The sequence below is a fragment of the Chiloscyllium plagiosum genome, unplaced genomic scaffold (genome assembly GCF_037043375.1).
Source record: "Chiloscyllium plagiosum isolate Xiang-an unplaced genomic scaffold, Cpla_swu_hap1 HiC_scaffold_21, whole genome shotgun sequence".
NCBI lineage: Eukaryota > Metazoa > Chordata > Chondrichthyes > Orectolobiformes > Hemiscylliidae > Chiloscyllium > Chiloscyllium plagiosum.
In genome coordinates this window covers 7202965-7219936 of record NW_028270159.1, presented here as the reverse complement: position 1 = coordinate 7219936, position 16972 = coordinate 7202965, and the positions used below count along the sequence as shown (strand labels likewise).

The 16972-nt window shown below is 39.4% G+C and overlaps 1 protein-coding gene across 3 annotated transcripts in view; it reads left to right on the top strand.

The window, feature by feature from the left end:
- The first annotated feature begins 477 nt into the window (after positions 1-477).
- odf2a (outer dense fiber of sperm tails 2a) overlaps positions 478-16972 on the top strand; it is a 37938-nt gene continuing 21443 nt past the window's right edge. For all 3 annotated transcript variants that reach the window (XR_015760676.1, XM_043720572.2, XM_087998204.1), the window contains exons 1-10: positions 478-591; positions 4259-4372; positions 4840-4959; positions 6275-6445; positions 7360-7547; positions 11814-11943; positions 13248-13379; positions 14136-14210; positions 14980-15051; positions 16208-16324. Coding sequence is in view for 2 of the 3 variants with exons in the window: in XM_043720572.2 (XP_043576507.2) it covers positions 589-591; positions 4259-4372; positions 4840-4959; positions 6275-6445; positions 7360-7547; positions 11814-11943; positions 13248-13379; positions 14136-14210; positions 14980-15051; positions 16208-16324 (1122 nt within the window). In the remaining variant the exon portion in view is untranslated. The remainder of the gene's footprint in view (positions 592-4258; positions 4373-4839; positions 4960-6274; positions 6446-7359; positions 7548-11813; positions 11944-13247; positions 13380-14135; positions 14211-14979; positions 15052-16207; positions 16325-16972) is intronic.

The window sequence follows — 16972 nt, the reverse complement described above, 5'->3', positions numbered from 1 at the left end:
AGACAGATCTTTAGAAAGCAGGCGCTAGGTTCGATAGAGGATCTGGATCGACGGAGGCTCGGAGTGTCGAAAGACCCGTTCCTGTGCTGTAATGTTCTTTGTTGTTTGCTGGCAGTTGAGAGTAGATTAGGTTCGGATACCTGGTCGCTAGGGACGAGATGGACCAAAGGGTCTGTTTCCGTGTTGTACATCTCAATGACACTATTCCCTCCCCAGCATCGTATATTTCAATGCAAACATAGTCTTCCTTCTCTTATATTCCATACCCGGGGGCTCATAAAGCTGTGCTGTGTCTCTGAGGCCCAGCCAACGAGGGTGTGGATGTGAATCGGTTGCCATGGTGACCCAGCGGCGGCAGTCACCCGGAAGGGCATCCGGGCCGACAATGGAGGTGAGTGTGTGTGTTGGGGGAGGGGTCAACTGAAGGGCCAATGGGAGCCGAGCAAAGGCCGTTGGTGGGATTCGAATGCACCAATCGGACGCAGGGAGAGCGCGTCCGGAAGTGACGTGAGGGTCGTGGAGGGGACCGGGGAGCACAGCAAACTCTAGTAAACCGCCGCGACCAGCTACAAGTGACAGGCGCTTCGTATGGTAAGGAGCCGGGCATGGAGGCTGTCAGCCGGTACATGGGCAGCAAACAGGCCGGGTTACGACCCCACACCGTCACCCGTGGAAAACCGAATAAAAACCGGACAAGGAAGGGGCGCAGTAACAGTTGTTATGAGAGGGGAGGGGGGAGAGAGAAACCTGGCGGCCATTTTTGTGCACGGCAAGATCCCAGTCCAGCTGCTGGCAGAACTTTTAAAAATCTAAAATAAATTATTCTCGTGGCATATGGGTGTTTCTGCGAAGGGTGGTGGGTTGTCTGGGACACTGATTTGAAAGGGTAGTGGAGGCAGGGACCCCTTGGACGTTTAATTATTTTTGTCATCATCCTGTGCAGAGATGTTAGTGCAGGTGAGTCTTGAACCCAGGCCTCCCGGCTCAGAGGGAGGCATATTGGATCCCTAAAAAGTCCTTTTGTTGAATTGTTTGGTGTTAAAATGCGCCTGCCGGGAATCGAACCCGGGCCGCAAGCATAGAAATCTTCAATGATACCAGTATACCAGCGACGCAGGACCAATGTAAGGTTGCACATGTGAGATAACACTCCGATGAGCACTTGAATATCATGGCACTTAGAGTTTCCGTGCTGTAATATTGAATTAGAACAAGTAAATGCTGGAAAAACTCCGTCTGGCAACATCTGTGGAGGGAAATCAGAGTTAACGTGTGACCCTTCCTCAGATCATAAGTTTATTTTCGGTTTTTACTTTAGAATAGGTAAGTACCTGATGGTTAGTTTGGACAGGGTTGAGCTTTCATTTGTATTATAAAAACTGACTCTAGCATTTGCTGCTATTCCTAATTACTCTTGAACATAATGGCTCCCCTGGCCATTTTAGAAGACAGTTGAGAGTCAAACAGATTGGCATAGGTCTGGAGTCACAATCAAGGTGACCTCCTGTTCTGGATATTATGACGGTTGTCTTGTATTTGAGGCAAGTCGTTTGCAGGATGCTGTTTGACCCTATACCTTAAATCTCTGCGGTTTGTATAGTTTGGTATGTAATTGGATGTGTGCATTGTACTATCCCCCTGATAATCCCCTTACTCAGCTTGACTAGCTCCCCACCACCGGCTCTCACAGGTTTATTGTATTACTTTCAAGCTCACTAAGCCTCTCCTGATCCATTCATGACGTTCCCCATGCCAAAGTATTCCTTACTGTATTCTCTCCAAGTTGGTCACTTGGGTCCCAAGTAGGCCACATTGGGTAAGGATGGCAGATTTTCTACCTTAAAGTGCAATGGTGAATGATGATTGTTACTGAGATCAGCTTTCAGTTCAAGATTTATTAACTAAACTTAAATTCCAGCAACTGTTGTTAGCCCAAAGCGTATGCTTGGGCCTCCAGATTACTAATATAGTGACATTATTTTATGTCACTTTTTCCCTTACATATTGTCGAGTGATAAACATTGGCCTCAACACTAACACATAGAGTCATAGAGATGTACAGCATGGAAACAGACCCTTCGGTCCAACCCGTCCATGCCGACCAGATATTCCAACCCAATCTAGACCCACCTGCCAGCACCCGGCCCATATCCCTCCAAACCCTTCCTATTCATATACCCATCCAAACATATTCCGTCCTATTTCCAAACTCCATATTCCTGGCATGAGGTGCAATTTGATTACGTTCACCACATGCAATGGCTTTAGTGGACCCATATTGATCTAACCTGACCCTGTTGTTTTGAGGTCAAACAACGTTCCTTTGGAGAACCCAACCAACCACTATCACCACACCTTTCCCTAACTTCGGATAACTGTCATTCAACATTTGTCTTCATTCTTCTCTATCCGTATGGTTCACTTCTTGGAACCTGGACCAGAAATGTCAGTATTTCCCTTACTGTTTAAATGTGCTTCATCTTGACTCCAACCCCCTTGCCACATTCTGGCTGGCTGAACAAATCTTGTTCTTCTATGGAAAAGGTGAACAAAACCTCCAACCCTTTTTCCAAATGGTGGCGCCTCTGATAATGAATGCTCCTTTTTGTACAGCACTGGAGTGTCATCTTAGAATGTATGCTGTTGAGGAGAGCCCATGTTTGGCTAAAAAGAGTATTTCCCTGCAATGTAGTTCACCTTGATTTTAAATCTTAATTTATATTGGAAACTTTGTATAGATGGAACGTGGTTTTGAGTATGCCTAGTAAACAAAAATGATTATCAAAAAGTGTGGAGCTGGAAAAATACAGCAGGTCAGGCAGCATGAAAGGAGCAGGAGAGTCAATGTTGCAGGCATAAGTCCTTCCTGATGAAGGGCTTATGCCTGAAACTTCGGACTCTCTAGTTCCCCTGATGCTGCCTGACCTGCTGTACTTTTCCAGCACCACACTTTTCAACTCTGATCTCCAACATCTGCAGTCCTCACTTTCTCCAAAAATAATTATGTGACTTGAAAATTACAGAATCCTTTAAAAGCTGAATTCCAGCTAAGTAAGATATTGATTTAGAAATGGTATATAGCATAAAGAAAACATTAATATGATTTGTAGTGAATCAATAATTTGTTTGAATGAAATGTTTTGATTTGGAATTACAGATGGAAAGGTTGTAATTTTAATATTTGATAAATGGGTTTTGAAATGTTGATGCTTTAATTGAAAAGCTGTGACTGTGTTTGAGAGAACAAAATATTAAAACTTTTAATTCAACAACAAGTTGAATTATTATCCATTTTGGGGATTGGGAAGATGTTCCCACAATGTAAGAGTTTTTAAACTGAACTGTACCATGTTGAGATGTCATTTAGGATTAATACATCAAGCAAGGTCATTCTTGAATAGCCTTGCTTCTGTCTTAAGATTATCTCCCTTAGCTTGATTTTCCCAGCAGAGGAGAACATTTTGCAGTGTCTACTCAATCAAATCATTTTGATATTTTAAACACCTTGATCAGACTGTCTCTCAATCTTCTATGCTTAATGAAATAAAAGCAAGTTTCTGCAACCTGCTTTCATAACTCAACCCTCGATCCATTGGTGAAATTCTTTAAGATGAAAAGAGCAACAATTTTCTATAGGGGGATAGTCAAAGTTGGTTCAAAGTAGATTCTGAAAATGTTAGAAAGTTTCAGATTTAGAAGAATTGGCAGAAAATGTTTTTTATTTTTAGTTAACTAGCCCATTTACTGCAATATTTATACAAGAAGCCAAGACTAAATACAATCCAAGAATTAGAATGCAGGGATAATTGGATATAGGTTTTCTTTTTTATTTATAATGTCCTATTGTCATTCTTCTTTAAATAACAGATGCTTGATGAAACATAGGCTGTAATGAAAAGAAATTTTTAAGAAAGTAGAAGGTAACTAGTATAACTATAGCATGAAAAGTGTACAAGGGAATTTCCATTCTAAAGTTGGGGGAAGCTCCAGTCAGTTCAGAGTGGGTTAGTAGTATGTAGCAACCTGTTAATCGGTTTAGGTGCAAACTGATCCTTTTGGGATTGTGAAGAAAATAGACTTTATCAATTGTGTAATCTGTTAGCATGGCCTGCCTGAATCTGACTGAGTCATCCAGTTGTAATTATATTATTGTTTCATTGTGTTTTCTTCCATACAGTATAACTTTTTTGTTATAAATGCCTTCAATTCTTTGAACTGATGAAGTAATTTGGATTTTTTCGTCTTCCTTTTGGGTCAGCTGAGAAGAGAAATGAAAACCAGATCGTCTCCTCTGCTCCATGTGCATGTTGATGAAACCACCCCTGTCCATGTCCATGTTAAAAAGAGCCCAAGGCCAGCAAAGAAAGTTCAGGTAATCACTGAGTAGACTCTTGTAAATTTTAAAATAATGTCTGTCTGTGCCTCTCACATTGTGCATTTGCATGCTTCCTCCACTTAAGTAAAGTTCTGCATCTGTTCTCCTCTTCTTTCCCAACCTGTCCCTTTGTTAATGCAAATAACATAAATTTGAGTTTCATTAATTTAAGTGACAGAAATTGCATTTTGTTGAGTTTTGAGAAGAATTGTAGCTTAGGTTAATGTTCTGGATGTAAGTTTGCTTGCTGAGCTGGAAGGTTCATTTTCAGACATTTTGTCACCATACTAGGTAACATCATCAGTGAGCCTCTGATAAAGCACTGGTGGTTAGTTTTGTTTATTTGCATTTTGTTTATTTGACTGAAATTTGATTGCAATTTCTAAAGAGTTGCTGTTCAAAAAAAAAGACGTTTAAGTGAGACCAGATATTTCACCATTTGACTTTATCCTTTCAATATGTAGCAAAAGTTGAAAGGAGCCTGGGAATGTGGCAATCTACGAGAAACCAGTAAGGTCAAACCCAAGGTCCCATGGATTCCACCAGGCAAAACATCAGTAAGGGATGTTGGCTACAAATGGGAGGTTTGTACCAAAGATTTGTTTGCACATAAAAAATAATAAATGTTGGAGAATCTCAGCAGTTCTGAAGCATCCGTGGAGCAACAAAAACAGTATTTATGTTTGAGTCCAAATACTCATCTTCGGAACTTTTGTTTTCTTCCAAGGACAGCTTTTAGATTCAAAACATTGACTCTGTGCCTCACACCGTAGGTGCTGCCAGACCTGCTGAGTTTTTCAGCCATTTTTTGTTATCATTTCAGGTTTCCAGCATATGCAGTGTTTTGCTTTTATTCTTTGGCTGTACTTAGTTTTGTATTATGGATTCGGTTCTATTGTGATTCCTACTCACAGTGGCACACTGATGTTCATAGAATATGGTATAAATCTGAAACATGTGATACTGAACTTGCCATCACTACTACCTCTGGTCAGCTTCCCACCTCCCTACCTTTTATCTTCTCCTGCTGAACACTCTCTGCTCATTCCTGAAGAAGGGCATGTGCCCGAAACGTCGAATCTTCTGTTCCCTAGATGCTGCCTGACCTGCTGTGCTGTTCCAGCAATAAAGTTTCAGCTTATTCTCTTTAAACTTGTTGACATCCATAACTTGCCAAGTTCTGTTCATTTAATGCCCTTGTGCTCATTTACTCCTGATCAAGCAAAGTTTTGAATTTAAAAGTCTCCTTTTTTTTCAAATCTCTCATGGCCTTGTTCCTCCCTATCTGAAATAGCTGTACAGAGGTCGATATTCCATCACCAAGTCATGCTTTATTTATTTGTGCAAAGTATACTTGCTGTAATCAGTCAGCTCAGAGTCAGTGTCTGAACTGAGGGTATTCTAAATCCCCTGCTTGTATTGTTTGACCGGGGCTTCCAGATTGGCCAGGTTAACAACCCCAATCGAGGACCTCGTAGTAAGCAAGATCCACCTAATTCCGGTCACTACACAATCTCTATAGACTTCTCAAGCCCCATGAATCTCTGATGTTCCATTCTTTTCAACTCTGGCTTTTTGAGTTGTTCTTTGTGCTCCATAATTGTTAATATGCTTCAGATACGCATCCCCTAAGCTCTATAATTCCCTTCCTAAATTTCTCCACCTGTCTTTCATCCTTTAAGATGCTCTTTGAAACCTACCTATTTGACAGATTTTGACCGTTGGTGGTTTGGTGTCATATTTTTCTTTAAAATTCTTCTGTGAAGTGCTGAGAGATGTTTTACTATGTGAAGGCCCAGAAATAATGATAATCATCATGATTTTTTGACATGTTCTTACATCAAGCATGGGACTGATAACTACACAGTAAATGTTGCTTTAATACAACTTTTGTTCCAGGGCCCAACTCATCGTTTAGATATAACTCCAGTTGACACTCAGAAGTTCCATTCAACACTTCACTTGAGTGATCTCTCCACAGATGATGAGGAAGCTATACATGAAAAGATGAATGAGTATGAAGAGAAAATTGATTGTCTTATGAATCAAGTGGGATCACTAAAAAATGAAGTAAGCTTTAGCAAAGTTCGTGTACAGAATGTTTTTTTTAAATGGTGAGGAATATGAGCTTTATGCCATTAACTCTAACAATTCAACATCTTCATACCTTTGCATTTGTCAAATCTCAGAAGGTTATGAAAGTTATGCAAAATGAGGCACGTTGAATTGCATTTTTATATCTTAATTACTGTTTGTATGATGTTGTAAGAAAATTAAATGAATGACTGACAATTTATTTTTGTCATCTTGAAGAATGAAGAAGGAGTGTTGTCCTGGATGCCCTTTAAATAATACAACAGGATCTTTGATGCAAATTGAAACAAGCTAACAAGTTAGATACCTTTATGAAAACAGACATTGCTGAAGAAACCTAGAAGGGTTTGAAAACATAACTTTAACTCTCCACAGCTGCCAGACATACTGAGTTCCTCCAGCAACTTCTGTTTTTGTGTGTTTCAGATCTCCAATGTTTGCAGTTCATTGTTTTATTTAAGTTTGTTGCTTTATCTGATAGCTGGCAGATCTAACCATTATGGACCCCCTCAAGTTATGTTTTAAGAGTTGGACTTGAAACCATAATGTTCTGACTGAGATAAGAGTTAATTTGTATGAGTTGAATCCTGTTGTCTGCTCCTTGACAAAATTAAACAGATGTATTTTCAATTGCACTTCTTGATTGGGGTTGATTCAGTTTTTCATTTTAAAGTCGTCATTTGATTGTTCAATACTTCTCAGATCCTTTGTGTAGCTTAGAGTGGGAATTAAGGCAAATCTCTGATTTCTTTTAAAAATCTGCGGCAAAAATAAGCTCAGTTACCTGTATGTCTTTTTCATTAGTTATTCTCCTGAAGCCCTCAAATGATCCTGATAATTTCCTCAACATTGTTGCATGAGAATCCTAATTGCGGTAATTGAATTTGTAGATTGAACTGAGGAAGAAAAATCACCTGCTGGAGCAGCGAAAGGAGGAATTGAATGCATCCAAGCGATTGATTGAAGAGAAAGAAGAGGAATTAGCAGAAGTCACCAAGGAGCTAGTTCTTACAGAGCACAAGAATGAGCTACTTCAAAGAGACCTTGAAATGATGAAAGAGGATCCAGATATTTTCTGGTACAGAATTTTTAACTAATTTTCTCCTTGACTTTTACTAACACTCTCCTTTTGTGCAGCCTGCTTCAACACTTGAGTCCACACGTGTTGCCTTAAAGCAAAAGATACATGTAGTTCGACAACTTAGTCATCCTGGCTGAGAACTGATTAGTTGTCCTCGTGAATTCAGTCAATTCGTAAGGCTGTTTGTGAAATTGCTGAACAATTGAGGTGTCCAAAAGGAAGACATTGTGGATGAAATTTGTTATAGACAAAAACACAACCCTGATTTTCTTTTCCATTACAAAAAACAATAATGGAACATCAGCACAACCCATGGGACATAAATCATGCTTGCTTTTAGATCAGTTGTGTTCTTTCAAGGGCATAATAAAAATACTTGCAGACGTGATGTTAATTAGATTTCAGCAAAGCTTTTCAGACTCTCAACAAGAGGTTCACTAATATTGGTAGAATGCTCATGAAATTAATTGGAAATTGCCCAGTCAAGAAAACTCTGGGGCTGATTCAACACGGATGTAGAATACATGCAGTGTTTTAAGTATCAGTGCGGCAACTGCTGTTATTTGCAACGTATCAAATGATGAGAGTAGTTTAAGAAATGAAACCCCAAGTTTGCAAATGATCCCAAATGGGAGGTTGTGCAAACAGCAGAAAACAGGCTTGCCAGATACAGAAGTACTGGGATGGACTGACTGACAAATGTGATCTAACATCAACAAATAACACCAACGGGTATAAATATTGCCCTTTTAATGTAGGAAATTCCAAGGTACGTCAAGAGCCATTATAAAATAAAGTATAACACTGAGCCAGATATTGGGTCAAATAATCAACAGCTTGGTCTAAAAGTAGTTTTAAGGCATACCTTAAAGTAGGAAAGTGAGGGAGAGAGGCACAAATATATAGGGAATTTTACAGCCTCAACAGCTAAAGAGATGGTTGCTAATGGTAGAGTGATTAAATTTGGAGAAGCTCAAGAGAGCAGACTAGATGAGCACAGATTTCTTGAGTGGGTGTAATTAGAGGAGGTTAGAGATGGGGAGGATGTAGAACAATTTGGAAACAAGGATGAAAATTGAAGATGTTGCTTATCCTGCAACCAGTGTAAATCAGCAAGATTGAGCATCAGATGGAATGGGAATTAGCTGAAATTAATACATGAGCAGCAGAATTTTAAATAGTATCAAGATTTTACACCACAGAACATGACGCCAGCCAGGAATGAATTGAAGTAGCCAAATCCAGAGATGATAAAGGCATGAATGAGGATTTCAGCAGCAGAGCAGGGACAAGGCAGATGATGTTAGAGTTGGGAGTATGCATTTTGAGTGACGTTACGACTGAGGGTAATTTTGGGGTTAAATATGACACCAACGTTGTTAGCATTTGTTGGAAAAAGGGGATTATGCACTTTGGAAGGAAGAATCGAGGAGCTGAATGTTATTGAAATGGTGAAAGACTGCAGAATAGATGAACTTGGGTGTCCGCATGCACAAATCTCAAAATGCGAGCAAACTAGTGGGCAATAAGGAATGTTGAACTTCCCTTTAAAGGGAATGGAGGATTAAAAATAGGAAAGCTATGCTAAAACTGTTCAATTAGACCATGCTTAGAACATTGTGAAGGGGAGGGGTGGTTCTTGTGGCACAGTGGTAGTGTCGTCTCATCCAGGCCTGAAGATTTGGGTTCAAGTCCCACATGCCACAGAGGTGTGTCACAATATATCTGAGCATGTTGATTGAAACTAAACAAGTAACTAAAATCAGCTTCAATTTGACTACGGAAAGAGTCATAGTTCCCCACTGCCCTGTTCTGTGGTTGAATCTATGCTTGGGTGTCCATTGAGAGACAACATGTGTCCAATGGCACATTTCAAGTCTTTAGACTGGTGGACACCATAGGAGTTTTGCTGCATCATCACCCCGGGTAATATTTTCTTTGATTTTGATAAGTTTCCAATCCAGTTCTGCAAGTTTCGATTACCAACTGATTTATTTTTGTTATATCACACTACCAGGAGAAGTCCGACCTGATTTAGGTCGGTACTCATTGGAGTGTAGAAAAATGAGAGGTAACCTTATTGAAACATACAAGATTCTTCGGGGCTTAATGAGGTAGAAGTGAAGAAATTGTTTCCCCTTGTGGGAGTGTCTAGGACCAGTGTGCATAATCACAGTGACAAATTGCTAATTTAAGTCAGACGAGGATTTTTACGTAGCTAGGGAGTAGGGCAACAACTGAAGACAATAGCTTGGCCTTCCTGGAGTGAGTGACTGTGCTTATTCAGTATCTTTATTGAATAAGAAATCTCATAAAATGGCAGCTGTAGAGAAATCTAGAGATGTTCGTGAAGTAGCCTGGTTTTTGTCAATGTATGTATGGATACCACCAATGTCGTGCTTTTGAATTATGTCACCAAAGGGTAGGAGATAAGAAATGGGTGGGGTCAAGCATAGATCCTTGGAAGCAGTAGAGGGAACACCGCATGAACAGAAAGAGAAGCTATTGCAAGTAATTATCTGGCTGAAATTAGGTACGAATGGGACCACATGGGAGAAACCTTACTCACCTGGCATCAGTGAAGAGCTGCTGGAGGATAATCATAGAAGTCATAGAATCCCTACAGTGTGTAAACATGCCTTTTCAGCCCAACAAGTACACACCGACCCTCTGAAGAGTAACCCACCCAGAACAATTTCCCTACTCTACATTTCCCCTGACTAATGCATCTAACCAACACATCCATGAACACACTGGCAATTTAGCATGGCCAATTTACCTAACCCGCACATCTTTGGACTGTGGGAGGAAACCAGTGCACCCGGAGGAAACCCACGTAGACACAGGGAGAACGTGCAAACTCCACACAGACTGTCGCCTGAGGCTGGAATCGAATCCGGGTCTCTGGCGCTGTGAGGCAGCAGTGCTAACCACAGTGCCACTGTGCTGCCCTGATGTGGCCAATTGTGTCAAAAGCTGAAGACCAGTCGAGAAGGATGGAGAGGAATTTTCAGCAATGCTCCACCTTTGCTACAGTCAAAAGGCTGTCTATTTTGCCTTTTCTGCACTGTGACAGGCCTGGAAACCTGATTGGAAAAAACAAAATAATGAGGAAAGAATATTGACCATTGGACAATATAACCTAAATAATATTCCACAATGTAGCTATTTGGGGATACTAACAGATTACTCAAGCTCTCTCAGTAGTATGCAGTGGTAATACAGTTGGCAGTTAGGGACCTGTCCTGTATAAAGGCCATAGAACTGAAAAATTAATTGAGTTTGTAACAAGTGTTACATTGATCTGTGCGTATTTTTGATTAAGTGCAATAGAATTCTTTTTTTTTTAATTCCTTTTTTTTTATTCATCACGGGATGAGGGCATCACTTGCTAGGCCAATGTTTATGGCCCGTCTCCAGTTGTTAAGGGTCAACCGCATTGCTGTGGATCTGGAGTCATGTGTGGGCCAGACTCTGGTAAGGATGGCTGTTTCCTTCCCTAAAGGACAAAAGTGAACCAGATGGGATTTTCCGACAATCAACAATGGATTCATAGTCATCATTAGACTCTTTTAATTCCAGATGTTTATTGAATTTGAATTCCACCATCTGGTGGCAGAATTCCGAACCCAGGTCCCCAGAACATTTAACATGTCAGTGATAAGACCACTAGGAAATCTGCTCCCCTTTGACAATTCAACAATAACTATGATTGTAGTATGTCTTAATTCTAGAGACTGAAGGCAGCTGATTGGATGCAACTATGTTTTCTGATGCTGTATATTCTTATGTTGTTTTCTGCTCTCCTACATTTTTCCTTTCTCCTAAAACAGTAGCTTTTGATTTTGACACTGACTGATTTATTTGATTGATTGTATTTCTCTGGCATTCTGATCTTCATCTTGTTGTGCCAAGTTCAACTCTGAAAACAAAGCCCACGATCTTGATTCTTTAAATCCCATTTACTCCTAAGACCTTCCTTTCATGATGGCAATTCTTCCATGTGCCATTGTTACCTTAAACTCGCTTTCATTTCCTTCCCTGACAAATGTTTCTGCCATGATTTGCCGCATAAACCTCCCTATTTCTCTAATACTGATCTTCACTTGTCATCCCATATTACCTTTTCAGTAATTAGCTACTACACTGTTCGTTTTTCAGAAAATGGAAAGTCTTTGTTTAATTTCTGCATAATATACACTATTCTGTCTTCCTTAATTTTGATATTATTCAAAATGCCTTCAAAATCCTCACTGCTCACAGCTTGGAGAAGAAACACTGGCGAAAAGATAAGGACACCCTGTTGAAAATGATGGTGGAGGCTGAAATGGACGGGGCAGCTGCAGCCAAACAGGTTGCAGCCCTGCGCAGTGCCATTAGTAAGTTACGCATGGTGAGTATCATTTTTTTTCTTTTACCTTTCTTACTTCTGCTTTGCTGTCTTTTTCTTTTGTGGTTAATTTCTGCCAATCTGACTTGCCCATGTTACTAGTGGATACTTGCAATGCTTAATACCTGAAATGAAATTGATGGACGGAAAGGTAATGATTTTGCCACAATCTTTCATATTTTTTGTTGGTGTGAACTTTATGGGCTGAATGGCCTCTTTCCACACTAAGAATTCTACGTATTGGAATCTGCTTCGTTAATCTGTCCTGTCATCATTTGGAGATGTGCACAAACAGCCCCCGTTATCTCTCTTCTTGAACTCCTTTAAAATTTTATCATTTAGCATGTATTGTGTTTTCACAGTCTGCTCAACAAAATGCATCCCCTCCATAGTTTGTGTTTAATTGCATTTACCATGTGCCCATCAATGCATCCATTTGCTTCCAAGTCTTACCATTGTCTTCCTCGCTCATAACTATACTTTCAAGTTTCATGTTGTCTTCAGAATGAAATAGTTGCCCTGCAACCCACAAAAGCAAGGCATTGATGTACACCAACTTTAGCAGTGTTCTAACTGAATCTTGGAAAATTTCACTGGTAGCCCCTTCCAATCCCAAAAATAAGGTGCTCGAGCACATTTTCCTGTTTCTATTCCCAGCTAATGCAATATCCATGCTGCCCCTACCCAATCCTACCAACTATCCCAATCTGTGGTACTCTGACAAACATCTCCTAGAAGTCCACATAGTCATCAACTACACCACCTTCACTGTCATTCCATTAAAAAACTCAAAAACATCAAGTGAGTTACACATGACACACAGTTTTGAAAGGCAGAACTAAATGTACTAATAGTCCTCAAGTTACCACGTTACTGTAGATATTGTGCCTACCTATGGCAGGATAATTTATTTTCACTGTAAATTTGACTACTTCATGTGAACATTTGAGTACTAGTCTGCTGTTGATTTTTGCCAAGAAACTGTTGGAAGCAATTTTGATTTTGTCAGTCAACATTAGAAATTTGCAATGACAATAGGGATGGGAAAGGAAAGGAAGAACTGAAAGGTATAAAAAAAGGACTTTCAAATAGTGTCTTTCAGGGTCACTAGATGTCTCAAAACACTCCACAGTCAGTATTGAAGTAGTTTGTAATGTAGGGACTATATAAGAGGGTGACCTGATGTATTTCTTGAAGAACAAGAAGACACGCTTTCTCACCGGGTCTCTCCCTCCAAATGAATTGCTCTTCCATATTTCCATGCTAAGCTATAGTACCTGTAAACTTAATTTCCTTTATGTTTAAAGGAGAAGCCAATAGCTACATCAGAAAGTAACTTGCTACATCGGCAGAAGGAATTGCTATTGCAGAAACTGGAAACTTTTGATGCGACAAATCGAGTGGTTCGGCAGTTACTGAAGGAGCAGCACTCTCAGGAGGTGAGGTTTTAATGAGCTCTGGATGACTTTTAATTTTGTTGCACTTAATTTTTATAAAAAGCTCCCCGGTATGCTGACCAAGATTTAACCCTCAGTCAATATCGCAAAATTGTTTTATTTAAATGCCGGAGGAAACATCACAGAAGCACTTCACAGGAGGCTCCCAAGCACTGAGGATGTCACCTAGACAGGGGATGAAACGTCAGCAACACAAATTCCCAGCTCGGCGAACGGGACCACAACAACAAGCACCCGAGCTACAAATCTTCTCCCAAACTTTGTTTTATTTAAAAGCAGAATAGTATGGATACTGGAAATTAGAAAGAAAAGCAGAAAATGCTGGCAATACAGCAGTATATGTAAAGAGTGATTATTTAAAATCTGTGCTTATATATAATCTCAAATTGGTTATCTTGTCTGGTAGCTTGTTCTTCAAATATTGGCTGCCTTGTTTCCTATGCTACTACAGTGAATACATTTCAAAAGTGCTACATTGGATAAAAAGTGCTTTGGGACATGCTTGGCTCATGAAAAATGTTATAGAAATAAAAGTCTATTTAGTTTAATTCTGAGCTTTCAGAACCTGATAGAATTTAACTTTTAAATGAATACAAGTGGTTGTTTTTATCATCTGTTGTAAATATGTTGATCACAGGCTAATAATTTCAAACAATAATGGCATTGGGCCATTTATTAAGGTATTGTGTGGTTCAACGAAGGTCTGTTGTTGAGGTCCCTTTTTTTTCTTTTTAATAGACTGATGCCTTGAGACTGTTTGAGCAAAAGGAAGCACTTCTTGAAAAACTGGCTCAGTCAGAAGCAGAAAATGCAGTAAGTGGAGTTGTTTGCAGTTTGGTGATGGAGTGTGCCTCGTGGGACCATTCTATTTCCATTCTTAAGTATGTTCGTAAGTCGATTCGTATGCAAGCCGGAACACAATACAGTACAATGCAAAACTGCCATTCATAAGTACAAGCAATCGTCCAATGTGGATCTCTAAAATTAATGTTAATATACCCCTATATGGAATCTCTTTCGTAGATAAGAGGATTCATGTGTCGGACGTTTGTAAATAGGTGACTGTCTCTACACTGTCAGTAATGGTTGTATTGGGTGAAATAAAACGGAGTTTTCATGAACTGCACCATTAGAGAATCTTTTGGGCATTTGGTCATGCGTGCAAGAATGAGTTTCAGATGTCTTGTCTTCCATATTCAAGGAGCTGTCAAGATATGAGGAGTGCTTAATTGGACCAGGAAAAGGATTCCTATAGAGAATTCCTATAGAACAAGGATAATAAAACCGACTGTTAGTTCACACTAAAAGTATAATGCCACAACTTTCATTTACTCAGTACCTCTAAAATAGCAAAATATCCCAAGGCATTTCACAAGAGCAAAATTGCACAAAATGGATGTTGCACCAAGAAAAAGGATATGCGTATAGAGGTATATGTAATATTTAAATGGAATCACATTAACTGCGTCATACAAGAACCTCAAGGGAAACTGATAATCCCTTCATTTGTATCACATAACATACAAGGGTCGACAAGAGACATGGCTATTCTGAAATCTTAATTTGTATTTAATATTTTTAGCGCTTGTCCATGAAACTGCAGGAAGTTGAAAATCAGATCGACCAGCTCCATGTTCAGTATCGAACAGAAAAGGTGAGTGTGCACTGAAGGGGTGGGGTAAATTAACATAATGAAAATGAAATAAACCAGAATGTCCGATTACCATCAACACAGATCTGTCCGACAATAATCATATTGAAAAATGTCCACTTACCTTTGTGATTTTCATGGTCAGATTTCTGAGTCAGATCTGTCCTGGAGGGATTGAATGTTGATGCGGTGCCAATCAAGCAGACTGCTTTGTCCTGAATGGTGTAAGGCTTCGAGTGTTCTTGGAGCTGCATGCATCTAGCCAAGTGGAGAGTATTCCATCACATTCCTGCCTTGTGCCATGTAGATGTGGATGATCTTTGGGGAGTCAGGAGGTCAGTTACTTGCTACAGGATTCATTGAATCCCTACAGTGAGGATAGAAGCCATTCAGCCCATTGAATTTGCAACATCTTCTCCAAAGAGCATTCCCAGTCTCTGACGTGATCTTGTAACCACTATACTGATGAGTCCAGGTCAGTTTCTGGTCCATGGTAACCCCAGGATATTGATAGGAAAAGTTATTAAGTTATTTGAATCTATACCTAGGGTGGATGAATTTAAGATCCGTGAAAAAAAACAGTAAGTAGCTTTTCTTACTTTCTCTAGCTTATGGACAATACAGCTTAAATCCATTAAGAGCTGTACATTGGATAATTGTATGCCAAATTAGTTCTATTCTTTTCTGTGGCCTAAAATGGAGAATATTATCCATCTAATGCCGTTATAACAAAATGTCTAATGATAAATCTTTATATGTTTCAAACTGACACAGCCAAATAGGATTCTATATCGAAGCAAAATATCTTGTTCGGTTGCCTCTGTTGTTGTCATGTTAGCACACCTAAATATAAGTAAAACACTCATGCTGAATTGATAGCACCTTGCTGCTTGAAGCTAATTAGAAGTTGTATTGGTCTATGGATAGTCTAACTTTGGTGCCCTAGTACTAATTTATTTCAAATTGTTTTATACCCCACCAATTTACAGCACCAAATTGAGATCTATTTCCTTACTTTTATACAAGCTGTAAATCTGTGTCTTGCCAAATATTAAAAAGTAAATGGTTCTATTGGTAAGTAATGTTTGAAACTGTGCTTGTGTACCAGAGTTTAGTTTAGTTTAATTATTAATTACTGAATTGGTTTGTTTTCCTCTAGGATAATGCTCGTGCAGCAACAGAGTTCTCCAAATCACTTGAAACCACAAGAGCCCACCTACAAGGACAGCTTCGCAGCAAAGAAGCAGATAACAATCGGATGCTTGTTCAGATCCGGGTAAAGCTTTTGTTTAAATATGGCAAACTAAAATTGAAAATAAATCTGCTGAGGGTGCATCTGGAATTTTATGCTTTCTCTTGTTTTCTTAAGGTATGTTACATGTTTGCCTCAGTGGCTACGAATTTTCACCTCTGATTTAGTAGCTTGCACCTTCAAGCGCATAATCTACATTTACATTTCTAAATTGTTGCAGTCGTGCTATGGAATTATGGCTGACTGGAAGAAAAGCAATTTTTTTAAAAAACTGTGCCAAAATTGTTTGTTTTGCTGGCTCTGATTAGGGTCATCCCATTATTTCTGGAAACAGTCACCTGGCAATGGTGGAAATGTAAATTTTTTTTACAGTTGGTATATCCTTTCCTTTGTGTGTGTGTGTAATATATGGATATTTGTTTGTATGAGTGTAGTGGCTTGTGCAGACTTGCCTGCAAGCAAACAACATCAATCATTTTTGTTAACTTTAGTAGGGTGCATTGTTATTAAGCTGGAAATAAGTTTAACATACTTATTAAACTTTGCCTTAATAAGTAACTCATTGCATTTACATTTGTATTTTGCAAACACGTTTCCTGTGATGTTGCTCTTGATAAGACAGTTTTGCAACCAATAGAAACTGTTCAAGTGATTTTTATTCTTTGAGTTTGG